Genomic DNA, 26,893 nt, shown 5'->3' on the forward strand with positions numbered 1-26,893 from the left:
TTATTATTTGTTATACCTGTATACTAGCTTTTAGTAATGTGTCTATAAATCCCTTTGCTTCTGCACACTTCCCAGTCTGCTGCCATTGAAAATTATTCTAAATTTTGAATTTTTTTAAAATTAAAAGTGGATGACCTTACACTCTTCCCAGCTTGGGTAAAGCTATGACAGGTGGAGTTCAATCAGCTGCTCTGTCTTCGTTCCTTTGTAACTTCCTGCTCTAACCTATACATTTCACTAGGTTAGTTTCATCTTCAGACTTTGATATAAAAATGTATTCCTTCATCCAAGTCTTATATAATAGCGAGGGAAAATGCAAGCCCCCAGATCACTTGTTACATCCCATCAGTCAGAATATTCCATTTAACCCTACTCTGTCTCTACCTCCCAAACAATTACCAGCCCATGCCACAAAGTTAACACCAATTTGGTGTGCTTTCGATTTTGCTAATCTGGTGTAGAATCTTTTAAATGCCTTTTAGAAGTCCATGTAGACTACATCCATAGACACTTCCATATTCAGTGCATGCTAGTAACCTGAAAACATAATCCACCTTTGCAAAAGCATGCTGACTCTCTTTATCCCATAACCGCTACCAGCAAAGACACATTGTTCTTAAATCTTGAGAGATTTCGCTGCACAGTAAGGCTGCAACATTTTTCTATGCTGCAGCACTAATTACACTTTCTTGGCTTGGCCATGCATTTGATTATCCTGAGGTTGTAGAAAAGTACTATATAAATTAGTTTTTCTTTTCCCAAAGTACTTTTGAAAACAAGTAGACTAAGTTCAAACTAATTATTATTTGCATATTTTGGGATAACCAATATCCTACCCACTGTTGTTTAGTTTGGATTCTGCTAGAACGACTTTGCACCATTACAACCTTTATCCAAACATGGACAAAGGGTCTGAATTTCAGAGGTGAAGTGACAGTGACTGTCTTTGACATGAAGGCATTTGACTGAGTGTTGCATTGAAGAGTCCTTGTTAAATGGAATTTCATAGAATCCCTACAGTGCGAAAGGAGGCAGTTTGGCCCATTGAGTCTGCACCGACCACAATCCCACTGAGAATCTGAAGAAAAAGCCCTATGGCTGGAGTCGTATCTATCACAAATGATTGTGATTGCTGAAGGCCAGGTCTCAGACCTCATTCGTCTCAGGTCCAGGACATTGCTACAGGAATTATAGAGGGTAGTGCCATAGGCTCAACCATTTTAGTTCCCACTGTTATAAACGCAGAAGTAGGGAGGAATTCTCCCCAAAAAAATCTAAGTGCTGAATTGGCGTAAAATCTGGAGTAAATCCCTATGATTTTGTTTAAAGTGGGATTTTCAAAATGAATCGCCCACACAGAGTGCCCTAGCGTGAATCATGATAAAGGGCTATTTCCACTCAAGAGGGTGGCAACATAGTGCTGAATGGGCCACTGCACGTTCACCGATCTGTCAGAGTGGAGCTCGGCGCATTCACAGTAGCCCTGCACTGCTGGCCTCCTGATCACTGGCCAGCCAAACAACTCCCTATCGCTACCTGATTGCTGTCCTTCCGGACATCCCACCGATCACAACTGCAGAGTGGCAGTGGGACCCCCCACCATTAACGATCATCATCATTAGATCCTAGCCCTCTTGGCATTGCCTGATGCTCAGTGGGCAGTGCTACTTTCCCACTTGGGTAGTGGTGCGAGGGGGCCAGGCTGGCACTGAGGCTGGTAATGCATTCCCCCTTTACCCCAACCTCCTGGAGGGCCTCAATTGCCTCCTTTCACTCCAGTAGAGTCTGGCCACCAGCTCCCCGTTAGTGTGGAGCTGTTGTAAACCCCACTGGAGTGAAACTGTCCTGGCGAGTGGGGAGAGGCTAGCATACCTGGAGACTTCAGCCCAGGCTCAGTAATTATATTAAAATTGTGCTTTAAATATTTTAATCATCGGTGTGGAGCTGACAACACCAGGTGGCTGGAAACTTGTGGAGACCGTGGCACCCAGTGGAGAGCCTGTTTAACAGCCTCTGCTTACGTCTCCGTGTAGTTTTTCCTAATGATTGCAGTGTACAGTTCCACTTGTAACTCCTTGGAGAATTAAGCAATCTGTACTAGGATGCAGCAAGATCTGGGCAACATTCATTCTTGGGCTGATAAATGGCGCATAACATTCCTGCCAACAATAGGTATAAAAACAGAAAGTGTTGGAAATACTCAGCCGGTCTGGCAGCATCTGTGGAGAGAATCATAGTTAAAGTTTCCAGTTGAATATAACTCTTCAGGGTTCACACGCCATCTTGCGTTGGAAATATATCACCATTCCTTCATTGCTGCTGGATCAAAATCCTGGAACTCCCTATTTAACGGCATTGTGGGAGTACATTCACCATACTGACAGTAGCATTTCATGAGGTGACTTACTGCCTTATTGAGCAATAAATGCTGGTCTTGCCCACATCCCATGAACCGATGAAAATAAAATGAGCAAAATATTAAAGGAATATCTAGCAGATTTGTAGAGAAGGTATACCATGGACTCACCAGTATGCTGCTTTGTATGCGGGAATACAAATACCAAGAATTGAAACATTGGACATCTGAGACATTGAAACGGCACAGTTCGCAGGGCAATACAATACTGTTCACAATTAGGAAATTATTAAACAGTAGATAGAAGCAGACTGTTATCTAATGGATAAGGAACCATAGATACAAGATTAAGTGTAAACATATTGAATACAGGAAGAGAAACTTGTGAAACTGGAATCTACCTCCAAGGTTGGTGTTTAAGGCAGAGAATATATTAATCTTCACAAATAGATTGATTATGTTAATGAAGAAAAAGGGGGTGGGGCAGGGAAGGGTGATTGTGATTAGGATTATTTGCTTATGTGAAGGAGGAAAACCAACATAATGAGCCTAATAGCCTATTTCCATTTGGGACCTCTGCATTTCTTTTGCACTGTTGACCCTGCCTACTTATTTTGCACTCACTCTTGCAGCCTTTATCTTGGAGTGCAGTGGTAGACATAAGGCTGGCAGCGTCAAGGATGGCTTTGTGACCTTTTTCTAATAAGGACAATCTACCTTGTCAAAGTGAAAATCCCCTTCAGCAAAAAAAGGCTTCTTTGAAATAACCCTCGACAAAATAATAAACTTAAGTGGTATATACTTAAAACATCCAAAGGCACCTCATTGAAGATTAATGAGACAAAATTGACAAATTGCCAGAGGAGATATTAAGATTTACGTCTTGGTCAGGCAGGTAGGTTTTAAGCAAGATCTAAAGGAGAACGGAGAGTGGGAGAAGCATGGAAGTTTAGGGGAGAAATTCCAGAACTTAGATTAGGACTTAGCTGAAAGCACAGCCACCAACTGTATGGGGAAGGGAGTTACAGACATGCAAGGGGTTAGGGTGGGAGAAACACAACATTCTTGGAGAACTGTAGGACTGAATGAGTTTACACAGGTAGGGAGGGAAAAGCCCATGAGGTTGTGAACAGTCTGGTTCATTCTGAGAGTGACCAGAGAGGAGGATAGCATCGGTGGTGAAGGGACAAAGTTTGTCGTGGAGGTTACAGCAACAATGATTTTAGTCTTCTCTGTATTTAACTGGGGGGGGGAATAGTAGTTCATCTAGGACCTGATGTCAGCAGGCCAACAACATAGGCATTGGAGGGTTCAAGAGAGGTTGTAGAATGGGAGGTCTGATATTTTCAATGGAACCCGACATCCTGCCTTTGGATAATGTCACTGAGGGGTTGCCAGTAGATATGTGCTGCATACTTCTCTTCAGTCAGTAAAACATCCAATTCAGCACTATCCGCTGCTTCCTAACCCATTACGTACCCAAGTTATCACTGTTCCTTTCCTACCATGCAAACAATTTTTAAAATAAATCTATTAGAAGATACTTTTATTCAAATGCCATTTGAAAGTCCACATATACATTGACTGCAGCACCTTCAACAACCCTCTCCATTACTCATCAAAGAACATAGTTAAGAACAGAGGACCCTGGAAAATCTCAGCAGTTCTGCCATCATCTATCGGGAGAGAAACAGTTAATGTTTTGAGTCCATAGACAGTTCTCTCCTGGTAGATGCTTACAGACTTGCTGAGTTTTTCCAGCGTCCTCTGTTCTTGTTTCAGATTCCAGCATCTGCAGTATTTTGCTTATACTAAAGAACATAAGTTAGTGAAACATGATTTACCTTTAATGAGGACTGTCACTTATTAAACCATGATTTTCCAAGCGGGAGCTAATTTTGTCTTTGACAATGAACACCGTGTTTTAAAATCTGCAGTTGAAAAGCAGAGCATCCAATTGGTATTAATCACAGAATTGTTACAGTGCTGTAGGAGGCCATTTAGCCCATTATATCTACACTAGATTTCCAAATGAGCATTATGACTTAGTGTCATTGTCTTGCTTTTTCCTATACCTTTGCAAATTTTTTCTGTTGAAATAATCATTCAGTGACACAATATATCTAAGAATTTAACAAAGAAATGGATTGCAGGTAGGGATCTGGGAGCAAAATGTTGGGGAAGGGAAAAATCCTGGTAGTATAGAGTAGATTTTAAACAATTAGGCATTTAAGACACTGACAACTACCAGCATTGAGTTAAATGACTCTAAATCAGACTTATAAGCTAACAAGAGAATAGTTTACACACATGAATGCAGTAAGAGATTTTAAACAAGTGATTACGATTTAAACGCATATTTTGATATTTTAAATATATTAACTGTACTTTTATCAAGTGATTGTACACTTTGGCCAAGAGCAAGTAGCCGCAAGGCCTGATGGTACAGGGACTTTCAGACAGAACCACACACTTAGGAAACAATGAAACCTCAGAATGTGCAGGTTCTAATCAATTGGAATTGCTAGCAGTAAGGTCCTCAGGACTGCTTATGAATAGAATTATTCACTGTTCAGATAAGATGGATGCTTGCCTGGACACAGGATCATGTGTTTGTCTGGCTTGGCAGTGACCTGGAGAAGAACCTGCGGGAATGTTAACTTTGAACTAGGTGCCAGGCGTCTGGGTGCTAAGTGATACAGGAAGTTGAGTTAGTCAAAAGGGGAGGATACGCCCGGTTTCAATAGGCTAATGAAATACCATTATGCCAGAGGGCAAGGTGCAATTGGCTAAGGTATATGACAGGTGTTATTAATGATTTATGTATACTGAAGATGATTGATTCAAACTGAATGAAAGGCGGGAGAATTTGATAAGAATAGTGTAAATCTGATCTATCTATCTGTACACGTCAGAATTCATCGGAGAGGTCAGGATGCTCAATGTCTGGAGAGGCCTAGGACCCTTTGGTGACTTCTCCCTGTGATCGCTGGTCAAATAAAAGATACGTCTTTAAACTGGGACACTGGCTTTCATGAGTCTTTGTATTGACTGAAGTTTTGGCAATACCCAACCACCTCGAAAACCCTGCTTGCACAGAGGATATAATGTGTCTGATAACTCAGTTTTGCCTAGAGTTTCAGCAGATTCAATTAATATTTATCCTATTTTGGACCAGAATATGTTGGATAGAGTCAGATGAAGTCAGATGGAGCAAGGAGCAGTTGAACTGACAGGCTGCTTTCTGTGCTATAAAGTTCCATGTTACTCTGTAAATGAATTTGATTAAATAATTACTCGGGTACAATTTCAGTCAAAAGGATATGAAGTTTTATTTTGCCGTATAATACTGAGAGATGCAGTATATCTCACCGTTGTCTGCTCACCCATCTATTTCTGGGGCTTCAGGGTGACTATTCATTTCTTAAAGTTACAAAAGCAATGAATGCGTAGAGCAGACAGGGCAAGCCCTTTAATGCATCCACTTGCTTGCTCCAAAAACTAATTCAAATTGAATCCAATTCATCGTCCCCACAAGAGAGACATACAAGATCCAAGCTGACAACATTTTGGCTAACATCAAGTGTCAGATCAAAGACCAGGTGCAACGTGGTACTTGCATCGGGGTGACACAGTGGTTAGCACTGCTGTCTCACAGCGCCAGGGACCTGGGTTCGATTCCCGGTTTGGGTCACTGTCTGTGCGGAGTCTGCACGTTCTCCCCGTGTCTGCGTGGGTTTCCTCCGGGTGCTCCGGTTTCCATCCACAGTCCGAAAGATGTGCTGGTTAGGTGCATTGGCCGCACTAAATTTTCCCTCAGTGTACCCGAACAGGTGCCGGAGTGTGGCGACTTGGGGATTTTCACGGTAACTTCATTGCAGTGTTAATGTAAGCCTTACTTGTGACATTAATAAATAAACTTTAAAAAAATGCATGTCCCTCAAGGGAGTTGGCTGCAGCTCAGCTATCGCGTGCGCGGGGCTGTGAACTACAATTCCCAGAATGCTTTGCCGGGAACACGTCTCAACGGCCCCCCCGTTCAAATGGACCAATGAGCGGCCAGTGTGCGTCACGTGGGAGGATTTAAAATTCTTGGGTGAAGAAGACAGTCGCCGTTAGCGGATGGTGTGAGTGAGAGAGAAAGAGAAAAGGAGATAGAGATCACGGTCGTTGAGCGGCGGGTGAGGAGGGCGTGCAGTGTCTGAGGGGGTCAGTCCGCCCGGGGAGGAGAGTGGAAGGCAGCTCGGGGCAACTCCTGTCTACAGCCACTGGACTGAGCGGCTGCTTAACCGTTAACCCAGGGCACTGAGGCGTTTCACTATCGCTGCACCCTCTGCACACATTCACTTATCTACAGGCTGTGGGGAGCTCAGACCTGGTAAAACAAACATTACAACCCACTGGAGGAGCCATCCTTCACTGTGGCTCAATTCTCTGGGGAGAGGAACAATGTTGAAGTTGTGTGAACAATGTTGAAGTTGTGTGCTGCTGAGTCTTGGTGGGGTGGGTTAGGAGGGGGGGGGGGGAGATGTTAGATTGGTGTCTTGTGCCATTGTTCAAGGCCAAAGGCTATTTTTCGAGCAGCTGTTAAGTAGGGATGACTGTGGAGTTGTTATTGAAACAAAGTGAGTTTGTGAGTGTACCCAATATTATTTAAAGGGTTACAATTTTTTTTAAAACCTTGCACTTATTCTGGGTATCAAAGCAAAGTATTCTGCTGTAGGTTTTAAGTGATGCAAGTGCAACAGATTTCCACATTAGTTTAAAAACGGTCTTTAAGGTAAGATATTGTGGGAAGTGAAGGGCTAAAGAAGCTAGTGAGGGAAGGATTTATTGCAAAAGGACTAGATTTTTAAAAATGAAGTGTTACAATTGTATATGGTGTAGGTGAGATCAAACTTGGAGTATTGTGTCCAGTTTTGGCCTCTTTATTTGAGGAAAGGCCTGGTGGCACTTGAGGCAGTTCAAAGAAGGTTCACCACATTGACTCCAGGGCTGAAAGAGCTGTTATGAGGAGTGGTGGGATTGCTTGGGCTTGTATGTGCTGGAGTTCGGAAGAATGATGGGGTATCTGATTGAGGTGTATAAAATGCTTATGGGATGAGGTGGGTGTTGAACAGATGTTCCTCCTTGTCAGACAGTCTGGAACAAAAGGTCATAGATATAGAGTGAGAGGTGGTAGGTTCAAAACTGGGATGAGGAGAAGCTACTTCTGAGAGGGTTGTGAGCATGTGGAACTCACTGCCTCAGAGTGCTGTGGAGGCAGAATCAACCAACAAATTCATGAAAGAGATAGATATGTGTGATGAAAATTGGGATAAAGGGCTATGGGGAGTAGGCAGGGAAGTGGAATTGAGATCAGGATAAGATCAGCCATGATAATGTTAAATGGTGGAGCAGACTTGAAGGGGTGAATTGCCTACTTCCATTCCTAATTCCTGTGTTCCTATTTAAACTATGAATAAAAGTATGTTTAAGCAACCACAAAACCAGAGTGGCAATAGGATGTTAAGATAAAATATATGGATGGATGCTTTTGGAGAAATGTTGAAGTTGGTGGATATGCAAATCTTTTATTTAGAAAGAGTAAATTTAATATGTTGGTTAAGTAAATCATTTATTATTGCTAATTCTCATCTCTAAATGATAAATCCATATAGCCCATTATTATAAAAACAAAATATGCTGGAAATACTCTGCAGTCTTATAGATGCTGCCATCACCTGAGTGTTTCCAGCATTTTCTGCTTTAATTTGGATTTCCAGAGTCTGCAGTATACTGCTTTTCAATTAGTCAGTTCTTATGGGCTTGAATGTGTCTGGTTGTGATGTGTCTATGGTGTAATGTGATTGACTTTAAAAAAAATAATTTATACTACTTAGAAACAGTGCTTCTGTGTCTTTCAGTCCCTACTGGACCTATGATTTATGGCCAAACTTGTTTTGAATACGGCCTGATATTGAATTTTAGGAAACTTAATGTCCTTGCTTTAACCGTCTTATCGGTAACTTTGATTTTCTGGTGCCATACCCAAGAAACACCCCTCCAGTGCTCTTATCCTCTGTTCCTGCCATCTTATACCATCACCTAGCTACATGATTCTTGCACCACTTGTCAGTACTGCTGCACACCATGTTGTTTGTATCTTTAATATCTTATAAACTTTGGACTTGCAGATAAAAGGAACCATGTATTTAAGCAGGCATATAATTAATTATTTTAATGGTTTTCACAAATATGCTCATAATTCATGGGGTTAGATTCAAAAATAGCACTTGCTACTCCCACAATATAAATAGTGAGCCTAAAATATGTATTGTACTTTACATGGGATAAAGCAGTACATCATCCATCTGACTTGCATGAATAATAATGCAGGAAATGCATGTATGAATAAAGTAGTGGGTTAATGTGAATGGGATTAACTCTAAGAAATTTCAGGGATTAAATTGCCTATATATTATGCAAATGATTAGCCAGGATTGTAATTTCTGGAAAGATGTACTTTTTTCATCTTTACTGTTTTGTATTTACTTTTATAGCACTTGAAAGCTGAATCCTCCATTTCCACCAGCTGCAGAGATCAATACAAAAAATGGATGAGCAAACTGGCGAAGGTAGTCAAACTTCAGTTATTTGAGATGGCTTGTAGCAATCTAACCATGTGGACGACTGGATTTGATCTCATGAACATAAATAGTTTTATAATTTAATTTGTTCTTTTCTTCCAAAGCAAGTGCCACATATGCCTCAGAAGACATCAAAAGAGATGTTAGTCAATTAGACCTAGTCTTTTGCTTTTAGGATTTCCTGTATCTCAACCAGCTCATGCTGATGAGACTCTCAAAGAGCTCAGTTGCCAGCACTGAAGGTTGTGGATTTCAATCCGAGATATAATCTCTTGGTGCAGATCATTCATATGAGTTCTTCTTTTGTTCACATGGATATTGAAAGATCCCTGGCACTTTTTGAAAAAGAACAGGGTTTTCTGGTGCCCTGATTCCTCAAGCAGTTTCACTGGTTATTTGTTTCATCACTGTTTTGAAGCAAGAAAAGTTAGTCATCAATATAGGGACGTGTGGGGGGGAAACTCCTGAAGTTGATTAGTGTTTGGAAGGGAGGTGGGATAATAGATGCAGAGGTAAAATACAAAATTAAGAAACCCCTTTATTACTAAAGTAATAGGGCAGTTACTGGAAAAGTTGAAAACCATAAAAAGTGTGAAACAGTGAGCGTAGTATTGTACATGTCCCCCTCTGCAAACGGATAACCTCGGCAAAAGTCATGACTTTGTTCATAAGAGAGATGGAAGGCTTGGATAATCTAAAAGGAAATTAGTAAATCATTTTGGATGAATATGTTTCCCAGAATTCTTTGGCCATCATTACAAGGAATGGGCACTGGGGAAGATGCCAGGCTAATGTGACCATATTCAGAAAAGTGGCATAATAGACATAGGGAATTGGAAACATGATGGTCTCAGCCCCTTTGAAAATACTTAAATTGATTTATAGTGTACTTTACCTGTACAATAATCTCGTAAATTGTTGTCATTGTGGAGTTGAGTTGGAAGATCATGCCGATTTAGTGTTGGTTTGAGAAAGTAACATTCCAAATTGACAGTAGAAAGCTGTAATACTTGTTACACATACTTGCCAAAAAGCATTTGATGAGATTCCACCGAAGGAGGTATTCAAACCAAAGCTGTCGGAATTTGGGCTGCATCAGAGCTCAAGAGATTGTCTGAAATGTTGGAACAGCTGGTTTTAATTTGATTTATTATTGTCACATGTATGGTACACAATGAAAAGTATTGTTTCTTGCGTGCTATATGGACAAAGCATACCATTCATAGATTACATAGGGGAGAAGAAAAGGAGAGGGCGCAGAATGTAGTGTTAGTCATAGCTAGTCATAGAAAGATTAGTTTAATATATGGTAGGTCCATTCAAAAGTCTGATGGCAGCAGGAAAGAAGCTGTTCGTGTCGATTGATTTGTGATCTCGTACTTTTGTACCTTTTTCCCAACGGAAGAAGGTGGAAGAGAGTATGTCTGAGCATTCGTGAGGTCATTCATTATGTTGGCTGCTTTTCCGAGGCAGCGGGAAGTGTCGATGGATTCAATGTATTGGAGGCTGGTTTGCGTGATGGACTGGGCTACGTTCACAACCCTTTGTAGTCTTGGTCAGAGCAGGAGCCATACCAAGCTGTGATAAATCCGGAAGGGATGCTTTCTGTGGTGCATCTGGGTAATAGTTATGCCAGTGTTGGAGGGCGTTGTGATCAAGCTGCAGGGTGAAGAGCCACTACTGTTTTTATAAAAATATAAAACGAACCCAGAGGACAACTACAGAAATAGGTGAGCTGTTTAGAGACTGAAAAGATGACTTGCATATGGAGGTGGAAAATTTGGGCATGATTCTTAATGAGCACTTTAGGTCAGGCTTCACAAATGAAGGAGACGGTGCAAACATTATAGTTGAGAAGGAGGACTTTGAAATATTGGATGGCATAAACATAGGAAGTGTTATGGGGTTTAATATCTTTGAAAGTGAATAAATCTTCAGGCCAAAATGAAATGTATCCCAGACTGCTAAGAGAAAAGGGAGGAAATAACAGGCTTTGACCATCACTTTCCAATCATCTCTGGATGCAGATGTGGTATTGGAGGACTTGCTAATGTTGTATTGTTTAAAAGGTGGGTAAGGATTGGAGCTTTTTTATCCTTTCATAGAATGTAGGCATTGCTGACAGGACCAGCATTTGTTGCCTATCCTTAATTTCCTTTGAAGTGGGTGGTGAGCTGCTTTCTTGAAGAACCACTGAAATCCATTTTGTACAAATGCACCCACAGTGCTGCTGGGAAGGAAGTTGCAGGATTTTGATCCTGTGGCAGCGAAGGAATAATGATAAGTCAGGGTGGTGTGTGGTTTGAAGAGCAACTTGCAGTTGATGGTGTTCCCATGTGTCTGTTGCCCTTGTCCTTAAGTTGTCGACATGCGGGTTTGGACGGTGCAGTCAAAGGAGCCATGGTGAGTTGCTGCAGTGCAACTTGTATGTGGTACACACTGTTTCAACTATGAGTTGGTGGTGGAGCAAGTGAATGTTTTAATTTGGTGCATGAGGTGCTGTTCAAGTGGGCTTCTGACCTGGATGGTGTTGAGCTTTTTGTGAGCTGTTGGAGCTACACCCTATTCGTCAAGTGGAGAGTATTCCAGCACACTTCCTGACTTGTGCCTCGTAGAGTCGGGAGGTAAGTTACTCGCTTCTGAATTCCCAGTCTTTGACTTGCCTTTGAAGCCATAGTATGTAGAAAGTTGGTTCATATAAATCAGTTCTGATTATTTTAAACAAGTGGTAAAGCTCAGGTTGTTGATGATGGATTTGGCTGTGGTATAGCCATTGAATGTCAAGGGGAGATAGTGGGATTTTCTTCTGTCGGGGATTCTCTGGCACCTGTTTAGCATGAATATTACTTGTCACTCATTCGCCCAAGCCTGATTTGAGCAATGACACTGATTTAATCAAGGACAGTCAATATGGAATGTTACAGGCAGATCATGTATGACTAACTTATCTGGGTTTTTTTGAGGAGTTAACAAGGACAGTCTGAGGGTAGCAGGTTTGATGTGCAGTGTAGATGTATTCTAGCAAGGCATTTGACAAAGTCAAATTGGTCAGAAAAGTAAGAGCTTGTGGGGTCCAAGATAAGTTAGATCCAAAATCTGCTCCGTTGCAGGAGCAAAGGGTAATGGTTGACCAATGTTTCTGTAACTGCAGTGCTGTTTCCAGTAAGTTCTGCAGAGTTCAGTAAGGAATCTCTTTCCTGGTAAATGTAATAATTTAAACCTAATATCCAGGGGATTTCTAATTATCCAAAGTTTTGTGTGATTGTTAAGTGAGAAATAAAGCTGTGGACAGTAGGAAGAGACTGATGGATTACCTGATGGGTAGAAGACTGGTAAATGGAATTCAGTCCAGAGAAATGTGGGGGTAATGTATTTAGAGGGCAAACAAGGCAAAGGAATACACAGTAATTGGTAGGACTCTGAAAGTGTATAAGAATAGAGGGATCTTAAAGTTGAAAGATCTTGGAGTACACGTTCACAGATTCCTGAAGGTAGAAGAACATCTGTCTTCAAATGGGTTGCTGTCCTTTATTAGCCAAGGACTAGAATGTAAAAGCATGTTAAAACTGTAAAAACATTAGACCAGCGTGCATTGCACCAATCTGATTACTTGGTTGCACTACAGTGGTTGCGGAGGATATTTATGAGGATGTTGCCAGGAATGGAGAATTTTAACTGAGGAAAATTTAAATAGTCTGGGTTGTCTTCTTTGGAACAGAGGGTGCTGAGGGAGAGTTGAGGTGTTTGTGTAGTGGATAGAAATGACTTATCTCCTTTAGCAAAGAGGTCAATAATCAGGGTGCCTAGATTTAAAGTAATTGGGAGGATTGGAGAAAGTTGAAAAATGTTTTCACCTTGAGGTTGATGGAGATCTAAAATTCACTACTTGAAAGGTTGGTAGAGGCAGAAATCCTCCTTGTATTTAAAAAATAATACTTGGCTCGGTAGCTGAGATGCTGTAATTTAGAGGGCTGTGGACAAAGAGCTGGGAAGTGGGATGAAGCTGAGTTGTTTGTTTGACTAACATAGACATGGAGTGAAAATTTCTGTTTGCAATTTACATCAATTAAGTTCTGAAATTGTATGCAAATTAGCCAAATAGATTTTGTCAACTATATAGAAAAGGAAGGGGACTGGAACCAGTAGACCAAGCTCAGAAATTATTTACAAATGAACAGAATACTGGCAGATGGCAGTTAATACACGCAAAATTAAGCACTGCTCATGAAGAAAACAACACACCTACTCGAATGAATGGTGTTGAAATGATTAATGAATTTGAAGGAAATGTAGAAGTCCTCGATAATTGATGCTCCTTGTGCACAACCAATGCAGGACAGCAATCAATAAAGACTTGTGTATCACTGATTTGGTTAAATAAACAAACTCATAATCAAGCTGTATTCAGCCCAACATCAAGTACAGTGTCTAAGCTTTAAATTTCTTGACACATTTTGCTATATTACAGGCACTATATAAATATAAACTGTTTGTTCAATGAAGAATTCCTTCAATCCCACAGGCAAGAATTAGCATCTCAGATGCACTGTAGACATAAGCCTAGTGCTCAAGGGCTGAGTTATACAGTAAGATCTTTAGAAACTTTGTTTTCAACCTTGAAAGATTATTCCTGAAACATTATCTTAAAAATGTATACAAAAATGTTAATGGTGTAGAAAATGTAAATCCTGAAAAATAAATTCCGAGTAAGATAATGAGTAACAGATTCAAACCATTGAAAGGCAAATTTAGTAGCAATCAGAAGCTCTTCAAACAATGTTGTATGCATGGAATGGACTTCGAGAGAACTAGAAGTAAAAACCCTAGACTTATTTCAGAAGCAATTGGATGCTGCACTGTGGGGCCTTTGTTTTTCCTCCTCCACTGTGTGATAACTGAAGATGAGGGATTTTTAATTCAATTCGAGAGATTGCTGAAAGAGACTGTTTGCTCCAGAGCTGATGTTGACTAGTTTGAAAATGTAAAAGATTGGAATAGATGTATAGTTATTCCTTTTTACCCTTGGGTTATGTTCATTTGGGTACCGTCCTTTAAATGGCAAAATTTAAAGTTGCAAACACATTCTTTAGTTGGATACCTTATGCTTAGTATTCCATGTATCTTCTCTGCTCAGTGAATTAACAGCATGTTACTTGTATTTTCAGATTTCAATCTTTTATCTGAAGAGAATTCTGACTTTGAAATTTTGTTATCCCCTGCAAGGTAAACGCTTTCAGTTTCTCAAACTTGTTACTGCTGTAATAAACAACCAGCATGTAGTGAATGTTGTATTCCAGTTGCAATGAGTATTTGATGAGGTTTAAAATAAGACAATGACTACGGTCTAATTGGGAAATACAGTACACTGCTAATTAGAAGGTAGTGTCATCTGAAAAATAGTTGCAAGTGGAAACTTGAGCCAGAACAAGGTTTCTTTGTGGAATCCAACATAAGGTTTCCATGTTTGTCTAAATTTGGGAACGGGTGTTTTAAGTGGATAATTCTTAGGATTCTAGAGCCTTGGGTATTGCTGAAAAATACATTTGGACACTTGCTAAACAATCGGCACTCTTTTCTCATAAAAGTATAAAGTTGTTGTTTACCCGACATTGGTATTCTTACAATTGTTCTGATGAGCCCAAGATGAAAAGCTTTGACAAAATGTCTTTTTTCAGTGATACTCAAATTCTGGACTACCAAACTACTATTCTAGGATCTCCAAATGTGGTGTTTAGTGAAGATGCAAAAGGAGCTTAGGCATTCTTAATGGGAAGGAGGAGACTAGAGAAAACATTGTTCCCAGGCTACCTTCTGGAACCGGTTCAAGAACATTGCTATTGTATACAATTGGGTTAGCTGCAGTTGGTGCACAGATTTGAGGAGCAGAGTCCAATTTAGCTAATAGTTAAGCCTAGTGTGCTCATACTTTAAGGGATTTTAACATTTGAGCTTCAAGCAGATGAAACTAAATTCATAATGCTTTTTCAGTCTGAAACTAGTAGGCTTTTTTTTTCGTAGTGGAAAAAGTGATGACGATGATGAAGTTTTTCTTGGGCCTGTTCGACATGTGGAAAAATGTGTTGCTATTGGAATTGATTTAAATTGCAAGGAAGAGGGAAGTTTAAAGTCTACAGAAACCGTGAGTTGGAGTCCTTTGAACACAGACCAGTTTGTTGAAGTTTCCAGAGAAGCCAACTTACTAGCACAACATTTTGAAAGCCATGTGGAGGGAAAGTCTAAGAAAATGGAAAATAAAATGATACGCAATAAAGTGGTGGAACAATTTATAGAGGAATCAAAACACAAACTAACCCTTCTGAAAGGTATTAGCAGCCCAAGTTGTCCAAGAAGAGAAACCTTTGTTGTTCAAGATAGTCCACTGAGGTTCCTTCCACCTGCAATCCAGAAAAGTCTGCAGGTTTGTTCTTCCAATGCTCGTCCTGGCTTTCCATTAAAATCACCTAAGAAAGCTGCTGTCCAGATAATCAACTCCTCTGTGCAGCCCTTAAAAGACCGTGGAAATCCGTCATTAGGAAATAATGTTGCTTGTACTGGTAACACAACTTTGAGGGAAGTTCCATCAGTTAAACGACCAACATGTCCATCAACAAAATATGTGCCATCAGAAAAGGTAAGCAGTTTTCTTATTCTAGTAAAGCAATCAATACAGATCGGAATGTTAGATATTTGCCAAAAGTTATTTACTGTTACCTGTTGCACTTAAGTTGTTTAATGTTAATAATTTTAGTAAGTATGATGGACTGGTTAGATGCAAGAGGTTTATTCTGTGGTCAATCTTTTGTGGAATAGTTAATGGCAAGTACAAGATCTGGAGTTTTTCCATTTATGCTGCAACATAAACATAATAGTGGTTTTTCCATTGTTACAATAACAGCAAACTTGTTAACTCAACCTAAAGATGCAAATAATTTTGTTTCCTGCGCCGCTCCCCCCCCCCCCCCAAAGTTACCTGTTTAAATTTATATTACATTTACTGTCCAAAATTCAAATTATTTAATTTACTTCAGATGCAAATAATCTGTTCCTCCTTTTTTCCCCCATCCCCCAAACATTTTGTAGTAGTCAATTTGTAATTCAGCATGAAAAATTAAATATTCTTTGTATTGAAATTATTTATATATCTGCCCAGTTTTCATGATGTAGGTTTGCATGTAGAATTGGACTAGGCTGCTTGGCACAGCCAGTCTATTTGATTTTAACCTCTACGTGAGCAGTGTTTGTCTATTCTCTTCCTTTCAGCCAACCATCTATAAGTGCTGATATAGGGTATTCCACAGCAAATTGTGACGAATCAAAATGAGTGTTTTTCTCATTCTGTCCTAATCTTTTACATTTAATCTCATATATTTATGTCACCTCATTCAGGATTCTTCAATCATTGGAAACCGTTCCTACTGTCCCAGTTATCTTTCTGACTCTAACCATTTGTCATATCACTTTGTAATCTCTTTAACCCTAATCTGAAAGAGCTCAATTGTTCCAGTATTTCTTTTTGTATTTCCTTGTATCAGATCACATCCAGGTGAAGCTATGCAGCACCATCTCTGTTGCCTATTGCCACATCTGGGAATTACCATTGGAGTAGGCTTAAAAATATTCCTCAAATATATCAGTGAATTTGTACATGGGAGCTACAAATCTCTACTATAAATTTCCACTTGCACGTATATGAAGAGCTTGTTATGAGAAAGAACATTTACCCAAACATTTCTAACACTAAATGTTTTGTAAAACGTAATTTTAGCTTCAAAAACAAGATTCTGGAAAATCTCAGCAGGTCTGACCGCATCTGTGGACAGAACAGAGCTAACGTTTCGATTCAGGATAAGTTTTAGCTTGTTGCAAATGTTAATGGTATACACTTAGCCAGAAGTAAAAATTATTCAAGAAATATAATTTATTTTGTGATTGTTTGTTTCAGACTATTGTCTAGTCCTATGAATCAATGTTAGTAATTAAGTGATCTTTTGGTTCTGATATCAGGAGCTCCAAGCGTGGCTGACATTGTTTAATCATGTTGGTAATCCTTTGTAGTACATTTACTTGGTATAGGGTCAGATACTATCTGCATGACTGTTGGAAGAATTTTATTCACTGGATTATTTTAAAACTCTGAACCGTTATGGTGTTCTTCTGACTTTTAGTTAATGTCCCTTTTTTATAAATGGCTTGGTAATGGTGCAAACAAATCTGCCTCATTTGTTCTGCAGGATAGATTGCAATCCAGTGCAAAATTACTATTGCAACTTCCCAGTTCCTCAGATTTTTGTTTTGGGGAGGTGGGGGAGGTTTTGCAGGTTAGCAATGCCAATGCAGGGTTAGCTTGGCTGCAATCAAACTCAAATGAAAGTCCCTAACCTTACTACTGCCATCTGTTTATACTTCACGTGATATCTTCAATTTGAGGCAATCGAAAGTCCAGGGTGATTTTTATTTCCTCAAAGCAAAAGCATTGGAATATTGCAGCTGCTGATGCTTTTGTTGTCTGAGGCAATAATGAATAGGACATTAGATGATGGATTCCATATGTAAAGAAATCTAATGGTTTTGGGCATTTATTTTACTGTAATATACTCTTTAGTTTGCTCCCTTGGGTGTGCTTACAAGATCAATGCATAATTGTGTCTTTGAATATCATTATGAAATGGAAAATCCAGTGATATTGATTTATCCAAGCTGCATTTATCTTATCTTTTATTTCTCTCTCTAACTACCCATTCAGCCCAAGCCAGGAACTGGATTAACGCCCTCCAGGAAGAAACATTTGAATAATACTGCTTCATCAGACGATCTATCGGATACTGCTAGCATCACCTCTGATACTACGAGCATTACTTCTGATGCAAGTGATTCTCTTCATTCTAGTGCCTCTAGCCATAAGAATGGATCGTTTGCTCCGAACCAGGTATGGGATAACAGCCCGAGACATTTATTCAAGAACAAACTGCATAGGAACTTGTGGATTTTACATTATAATGAATAAAAAATCCATCTGTGTTAAAATAAATGAGTTTAATCAGCAATTTTATAAAATTGTCCAAAAGTAGAGATTGATACGAATCAAGCTGTGACTTCTAGTTCCAGCCAATTCCCTGCAATAGTAGATGCCAAAATCCGAAGTCTTCTCATTTCAATTTGGACAACAAATTATGGTCGCGATTTTGATCCGAACAATAACAATATTTTTTGTCTTGGTTTGTAAAGAGGAGGTATGAGATAATTGTGTTCATTTTAGTTGAGTACCTTCTCAGTTGGAGAAACAGCAGTCTTGCAGTGAACATTTGTGCTCACTTATTTTTGCTAAATGTGTTACTCAATTATGGTACGCATCTTTCCCAACACAGCCTATTGAAACTGTCTAAGCTTGTAAATGGAGAGTGATAATTTGGGGAAGATACCTTGCATGCTATTCCCACGGATCTGCATCTCACTATTGATTCAGTGCCCTTAAAAGGGGAAAAATTAGAGAAGGAAAAATAAGTGAAAATTTCCTGTCAAAATACTTTACTTTTCTAGTAAAGGACACCTTAGTTTTCTTAATTGTTCAAGTTGACACAGTCCATATTCAGGCTCAGAACAACTGATTCAATTGCCAGAAGGTGATTTTGCTGTGAGAATGTTGGAGCTCACTTCTTTCAGAGACACAACTCTGGTCCTTTTGCACAGAAGTGTGTTTTACACTTCAGTTCAGATCAGTATCTTACTGTGAGCAGCAATCATGGAATCTTAAGCATTCCACATCAACTCGTATGGTAGGCAGTAATATCTGAGTTATTTAGCTTGCTATTGCTGCATATTTGTTGCGTATTGTGTAATAATTTCAGATATTAAGAGTACAAAGCCTCATCCTTTGGTCTGCAACCAGCATATGTTCCCCAATTGGACAAGAACAAAAAATTACAGCACAGGAACAGGCCCTTTGGCCCTCCAAGCCTGCACCGACCATGCTGCCCGACTTAACTAAAGCCCCCTACCCTTCTGGGGACCATATCCCTCTATTCCCATCCTATTCGTGTACTTGTCAAGACGCCCCTTAAAAGTCACCACATTATCTGCTTCCACTACCTCCCCCGACAACGAGTTCCAGGCACCCACTACTCTCTGCAAAAAAATCTGCCTCGTACATCTCCTTTAAACCTTGCACCTCGCACCTTAAACCTATGCCCCCTAGTAATTGACTCTTCCACCCTGGGAAAAAGCTTCTGACTATCCACTCTGTCCATGCCTCTCATAATCTTGTAGACTTCTATCAGGTCTCCCCTCAACCTCCGTCGCTCCAGTGAGAACAAACCAAATTTCTCCAACCTCTCATAGCTAATGCCCTCCATACTAGGCAACATCCTGGTAAATCGTTTCTGTACCCTCTCCAAAGCCTCCACATCCTTCTGATAGTGTGGCAACCAGAATTGAACACTATTTCAAGTGCGGCCTAACTAAGGTTCTATAGAGCTGCAACATGACTTGCCAATTTTTAAACTCCATGCCCCGGCCAATGAAGGCAAGCATGCCATATGCCTTGACTACCTTCTCCACTTTCAGTGACCTGTGTATCTGTACACCCAGATCCCTTTGCCTATCGATAGTCTTAAGGGTTCTGCCATTTACTGTATATTCTTGTCACAGCCCTCCATTCAGAAACGCACCCTTCCACTGCTACCCCACTGTCTTCTTTGACCGAGCCAAGCTTTAATCTTTCCATGACAAATGATGGCTTTGGCATACATTGTTTTAAAACCTCCATGTACTTGCACCGAACATTATTGCCTGTATGACTCATTGACTGATTCTTAACTACTTTTTATGAAGTTGTAGTAGTGTATAGTTTTTCTGATTACAAATAAAATTATAGATTACATGCCTTTCAGAATGGTAATTCTTTAAAATACATTCCATGCCCCAAACTTTCAATTATTTTCTCTGCCCCCTTTGTGTTCAGTACTTCACCCTTTCCCCAATACATCCAGATTTATAGTCTTGGATTGATCCTGATAGTGGCACGGTGGCTTGGTGGTTAGCATTGCTGCCTCACAGCACCAGGGATCTGGGTTCGATTCCTGGCTTGTATCACTGTCTGTGTGGAGTTTGCATGTTTTCCCCGTGTCTGCGTGGGTTTCCTCCAGCTGCTCCGGTTTCCCCCACAGTCTGAAAGACGTGCTGGTTAGGTGCATTGACCCAAACGGGTGCCAGAGTGTGGCGATGAGGGGAATTTCATTAACTTCATTGCAGTGTTAACGTAAGCCTTACTTGTGACTAATAAATAAACTTTACTTTAGATGTCTCAGTACTGTGATTAAATCTTGAATTTCCAGAATTGAGAACTTGATGCAAGTTAAAATAAAACTAATGCTGATTTAATAAAAATGCATATAACTATATTACTGGAAAAGATTGGTTGCCCTGCTTCAATTCTTTTAAATAGTCCACTTTCTTCATACCTAATTGTGTAATGTATTTTTTGATGAGGGGTAAGTGACCTTCATTTTTCTGAGATCCTATTAATGAAGGGAATGGGGTACAGGTCTGACACCTTGTGCTCATCAAGAAGTGATTCAATACAGGGAAAGTGTTGTATTTTTGGTCAAGTCAAAAATCTTGAAGTCAGACATTCCTGTAACTATGTTAAAATAGATGTTTAATTTTTCTAACTATAAGCATCTATTCTTATGGCTTCAATAGCAACAATATACAAGCCTAATGGTTGCAGGTTTGATTTTCATTCTTTTATAAGCTATATTAGAGGCTTGGGCTTTGCAAAATGCTTGCTAAGATTTTGAAGACTATAGTATCACTGTTGTTCCCTCTGAACAGCTTAAAGTTTACATTAGAAATGCAGCACAAAATGGACTTTTTTTGCCCATTCAGTCCATGGTGGTGTTTATGCTCCATTAGAGCATCCTCTCCTTTTTCCTCCTCTAAATCTATTATGATCCTCTTTCCTCATACCTGATATGCTTATCTGATTTCCCCTTTAAATGTATGTATACTACCTGTGGTAGCGAGTTTAACTTTCTCACCATTTCTATGATTCTTTCTATGATTCTATGATTTCCTAGTAAAGTTTCTTCTGCATTCCTTATTGGATTTCTTGGTTTGAGGCTGGTGTATGTCCACTCCAAGATCGCTTTTATTCCTCTGTCCCACCTAAACCTGCTCCTTCCAAATAATAAGTGATCTCTCTGTTCCTACCAAAATGTATTGCCTCATTTTATTTTACTTTTATTCATTGAAGTTCATTTGCTGGCTATGTCTGGGTTTTGGAATACGAGGAAAAATGGGAGGAGCAAGTTTGAGCAACTTATGCATAGCAAAACCTTTTTTTTTGTACTTTTACAATCTAAGAAGACGACTTGGTTTTCTTGTAGGTAAGCCAACCAAAGATATCTGGGTCTAAGGCTTTGGGTTCTCTGAAGAAGCCCAATGCTGGTTTGACAGTAAGGACTCTCAACCATACATCATCTACATCCAGTGTCCATTCTAGTCTTCACAATTCCACTAGTGGTGGCAAAGGCAAGTTGGATTTTTAATCATAATGTTTTGTAAATCAAAAATTGTGGAATTTGGGTTTTGGTTTTCATATCTGACATTTTAAAAATAAAATGGGGGTGTTTTGTTTACTTTGACACATCACGTCCAATGAAGTAGAACAGAGCATGCAAACAAAGGAATGCACTAACAAATCGGGACCAGGTAAGAAAGACTAACATAAAGACACTTTACCTGAATGCACATAGCATTCGAAATAAAGTGAATGAGTTGATGGCACAAATCAGTACAAATGGGTATGATCTAGTGGCCATTACAGAAACGTGGTTGCAGGGTGACCAGGACTGGGAACTAAATATCCAGGGGTATCAGACATTTCGGAAGGATAGACAGGAAGGAAAAGGAGGTGGGGTAACTCTGTTAATTAAGGATAACATCAGGGCGGTAGTGAGACGATATAGGCTCCAAGGAGCAAAATGTGGGTGGAGATAAGGAATAGTAAGGGGAAAAGTCACTGGTGGGCGTAGTCTATAGGCCCCCAAATAATAACTTCAAGGTGGGGTGGGCCATAAACAAACAAATAACAGATGCATGTAAAAATGGAACAGCAATAATCATGGGGGATTTTAACCTCATATTGATTGGTCAACTCAAGTCGGACGCGGTGGACTTGAGGAAGAGTTCTTAGAATGCTGCCGCGATAGTTTCCTCACAGTATGTTACAGAACCTACGAGGGAGCAAGCTATCTTGGATCTGGTCCTGTGTAATGAGACAGGTAAAATTAATGATCTCCTTGTGAGGATGGTTGAATTTCTAATACAGATGGAGGGTGCGAAAGTAGAGTCCCAAACCAGTGTCCTCTGCTTGAACAAGGGGATTACAATAGGATGAGGGCGGAGTTGGCTAATGTAGACTGGGAACAGACTAATTGGTGGAACAGGGGAGGATTTTTAAGGGGATTTTTCTCAGTACTCAGCAAAAATATATTCCAGTGAAAAAGAAAATGTAAGAAAAGGGATAGTCAGCCATGGATAACTAAGGAAATAAAGGAGAGTATCAAATTAAAAACCAATGCATACAGTGGCCAAAATTAGTGGGGAACTAGAAGATTGGGAAGGCTTTAAAGAACTACTAAGAAAGCAATAAAGAAAGGAAAGATAGATTATGAAAGTAAACTAGCACAAAATATAAAAACTGATAGTAAAAGTTTTTACAAATATATAAAACGGAAAAGAGTGGCTAAAGTAAATGTTGGTCCCTCAGAAGATGAGAAGGGGGATTTAATAATAGGAAACGAGGAAATGGCCGAGGCCTTAAACAAGTTTTTTGTGTCTGTCTTCACAGTGGAGGACACAAATAGCATATCAATAATTGATGGTCATGGGACTGTAGGGGGTGAGGACCTTAAAACGAGCACTATTACTAAAGAGGTAGTGCTGGGTAGGCTAATGGGATGACAGGTAGACAAGTCCCCTGGTCTGAATGGAATGCACCCCAAGGTACTAAAAGAAACGGCAGAAGTAATAGCAAATGCATTAGTTGCAATTTATCAAAATTCACTGGACTCTGGGGAGGTGCCAGCTGATTGGAAAACAGCTAATGTAACGCCACTGTTTAAAAAAGGAGGTAGACAAAAGGCAGGTAACTACAGGCCGGTTAGCTTAACATCCGTAGTTGGGAAAATGCTGGAATCTATCATTAAGGAAGAAATAGCAGGACACCTGGAAAAGAATGGTTAAATCAAGCAGACGCAGCATGGATTCATGAAGGGAAAGTCATCTTTGACTAATTTACTGGAATGCTTTGAGGATATAACGAGCGCGGTTGACAGAGGGGAACCGGTGGATGTGCTGTATTTGGATTTCCAGAAGGCATTCGATAAGGTGCCTCACAAAAGGTTGCTGCATAAGATAAAGGTACACGGAGTTGGGGGTAAAGTGTTAGCGTGGATTGAGGATTGGCTATCTAACAGAAAGCAGAAAGTCAGAATAAATGGGTGCTTTTCCGGTTGGCAATCAGTGACTAGTGGCGTGCCGCAGGGATCGGTGCTGAGGCCTCAACTATTTACCATATACATAGACGATCTGGAGGAGGGGACCGAGTGTAGGGTAACAAAGTTTGCGGATGACACAAAGATGAGTGGGAAAGCAAATTGTGTGGAGGACAGAGTCTGCAGAGATTTGGATAGGCTGAGTGAGTGGGCAAGGATCTGGCAGATGGAGTATAACTTTGGTAAGTGTGAGGTTATCCACTTTGGAAGGAATAATAGTAAAATGGACTATTATTTAAACGGTGAAAAATTACAACATGCTACTGTGCAGAGAGACCTGGGGGTCCTTGTGCATGAATCACAAAAACTCAGTTTGCAGGTGCAGCAGGTAATCAAGAAGGCAAATAGGATGTTGGCCTTTATCGCGAGAGGGATGGAGTATAAAAGCAGGGAGGTCATGCTGCAACTGTACAGGGTACTGGTGAGGCCGCACCTAGAGTACTGTGTACAATTTTGGTCCCCTTATTTAAGAAAGGATATATTAGCTTTGGAGGGGGGTACAGAGAAGGTTCACCAGGTTGATTCCAGAGATGAGGGGGTTAGCTTATGAGGAGAGATTGAGTAGCCTGGGCCTGTACTCATTGGAGTTTAGAAGGTTGAGGGGAGATCTTAGAGACATAAGATAATGAAGGGGCTAGACAGGGTAGAAGCAGCGAGGTTATTTCCACTTACAATGGAAACAAGAACTAGAGGGCATAGCCTCAAAATATGGGGGAGTCAATTTAGAACAGAGTTGAGGAGGAACTACTTCTCCCAGAGGGTAGTGAATCTTTGGAATTCTCTGCCCAATGAAGCAGTAGAGGCTACCTCGTTAAATGTGTTTAAGTCACAGATAGATTTTTAACCATTAAGGCAATTGAGGGTTATGGGGAGCAGGCAGGTAAGTGGAACTGAACCCACTATCAGATCAGCCATGATCTTATTGAATGGCTTGAGGGGCTAGATGGCCTACCCCCCCTCCTAATTCTTATGTTCTTTTATGTTCTTATGTACCTAACATCCTAAATGTACTCTTATCCCTCTGGCAGCTGTTAGCTCTGTTCCAGACTTGAATATATTCACATTACCCTGCATTCAAAATAAGCTCTTTGCTGTTCTTGTCTTATAGTGGGGATTAAATTCTTGGGCTGGAATGTTACACCAGTTCACTCCAGTGGGTTTTTCCCATCCCAGTGCAGTGAATGGAGATTTGACTGGGTGCCAAATTCTCCGATCTTGCTGCAGCAGGAGCATGGCATGAATGGCCATAGATCATGCCCAAGATTTTTTTATCCATACCCCTCCAAAAGTGCTCTAGAACTACCAGATGTACAAGAGCATTACAATTCCTTTATATTTCTTTGCTTAACAGGTTACTACTTTGAGTTGCACTTTTGCTGTAATATAGTGATGTTGGCTAGGGAGTGATAGCACCTATTGATGGACCAAGAGCTGGAAAGTGGATTTGGGCTAGATGGCTCCTTGTCAATGTACATTGACATGATGGGTGAATGGCCTCCTTTTTGTGCTGTAAATTTCTGATAATAGCGATATATTCTGGAAAGCTGGTGTGTAAATGAAAAACAGTTATATTGGATGGAAAATGCGATTCGTGCAACAAGGCATGCTCTTTTATAAATTCCAGTTGAAACCCATGAGGCTGTCCATAGTCCCTTGATAACCCAAACACCAAATAATCAGTTATATCTTTGAAAATAGTTGATGCTGCATTTTAAAATAAACAATGAGCATTAGGGATACTTTTAAAAATGCATCTGATAAATTCTGTTTCTGGCAGTATAATATTTGCAAAAGGAAATATCTTGCTTTCAAATTCAAAATGACCTGTTTTGTCTTTTTTGCATGCTCCACCATTCAATGAGATCTTGGCTGACCTGATTGCAACTTCAGCTGCATATTCCCTGATAACTTTTTATCCCTCTGCTTATCAAGAATCTATGTACCTCTGCCGTTTTAAAAAAATATAAATATTCAAAGGCTCTGCTTCCACAGCCTTTTGAAGACGAGTTCCAACGACTTGACTCTTGAAAAATAAGTTCTCCTTATCTCCATCCTAAATGGGCAGCCCTTTAAACTGAGCCCTTGTTCTCAATTCTCCCACAATGCACCCTGTCAAGACTCAGAATCTTGTTTCAATCAAGTTGTTTCTTACTCCAGCAGATACAAGCCTAGCCTGTCCAACCTTTCCTCATAAAACACCCCACCCAATCCAGCTATTAGTTTAGTAAACCTTCTCTGAACTGCTTCCAATGCATTTACATTCTTCCTTCAATAAGTAGACCAATACTGTATATGGTATTCCAGATGTGGGTCTCAGATGCCCTATATAACTGAAGCATAATCTCCTACTGTTGTATTCAATTCCCATTGCAATAAATAGTGTTCTATTAGCATTGCTAATTACTTGCTGCATCTGCATACTATCCTTCTGCAATTCATGTACTAAGATATCTAGGTCCCCTCTCGGAGCTCTGCAATCTCTCACCGTTTGGATAATATGCTTCCTTTTTATTATTTCTGCCAAAATGGACAATTTCACACTTTTCCACATTATACTCCGTTTGCTAGATCTTTGCCCACTCAATTGATCTATAGTTTGTTTTTGTTTTAATTTTAAATACTTGCTATTTCTTTTTCAGCGGTGTCCATGAACATGCCCTTAAACTCATCAAAACCACAAACCTCCAAAAATGGAAACAGAATTGCTGCCCCAAAGAGCAAGTCAAGTTCTACATCTGCAATTGATGTTCCAAAAACAAAATTAATGAAACCAGTGACAACTTGTAAACTAACCACTTCTGGAACAGTTAATCAGCAAGGGTTAGTGATGCAGACTCTGCCCAGTAAAGGTTCACAAATAATTGGCTCAATTGAAATGAAGGTTGATGCTAAAAACAAATCAAATCAAATTGTAAATGTATTAGGGAGGGACCAGTGCTCAAAGGCTAAGACATCTATTGTTCCTAGTCAAACTTCAAAAAGATCCAGTGGTAAGTGTGAACATGTTTTTAAAATATACATTTTGATCTTTTAATGCCAAATTTTTATACAATTTGGGATTGCTAATTGTCAATCTAGGCTAAACTATTAAGTACATGTTTATCACATCAGTTGAAATGACTTCATTGTTCTCAGTGGAAAGTAGATGGCAGTTGAAAAGTTCATGGGATTGGGGACAGGGAAAGATGATGATCCTTGACTGACTGATCTGCATCTACCAAAACAAGATTATATTATGCCCAGTTTTCCGATTATATTTTAATGCCACTGGAAATGTTACCTTTGGTAGACATCTTAAGAATTATTTTGCATTTTTGAATAATAGTAATTATAGTCAAAACATGAAGGGTGGT

The 26,893-nt window shown here is 39.9% G+C and overlaps 1 protein-coding gene across 4 annotated transcripts in view; it reads left to right on the forward strand.

Annotated features, from left to right (window-relative positions):
* The first annotated feature begins 6,409 nt into the window (after positions 1-6,409).
* gtse1 (G-2 and S-phase expressed 1) overlaps positions 6,410-26,893 on the forward strand; it is a 38,294-nt gene continuing 17,810 nt past the window's right edge. Inside the window, exons 1-7 of one of the 4 annotated variants that reach the window (XM_078235511.1) lie at positions 6,410-6,483; positions 8,899-8,973; positions 14,151-14,208; positions 15,004-15,616; positions 17,729-17,911; positions 21,369-21,513; positions 26,180-26,530. In XM_078235511.1, coding sequence (XP_078091637.1) covers positions 8,952-8,973; positions 14,151-14,208; positions 15,004-15,616; positions 17,729-17,911; positions 21,369-21,513; positions 26,180-26,530 — 1,372 coding nt within the window. In that variant the 5' untranslated portion in view covers positions 6,410-6,483; positions 8,899-8,951. Of the gene's footprint in view, positions 6,735-8,898; positions 8,974-14,150; positions 14,209-15,003; positions 15,617-17,728; positions 17,912-21,368; positions 21,514-26,179; positions 26,531-26,893 lie in introns of all 4 variants that reach the window. The other 3 variants (XM_078235512.1, XM_078235513.1, XM_078235510.1) reach the window with 3 other exon arrangements.

Source organism: Mustelus asterias, chromosome 19 (genome assembly GCF_964213995.1).
Source record: "Mustelus asterias chromosome 19, sMusAst1.hap1.1, whole genome shotgun sequence".
Lineage (NCBI taxonomy): Eukaryota > Metazoa > Chordata > Chondrichthyes > Carcharhiniformes > Triakidae > Mustelus > Mustelus asterias.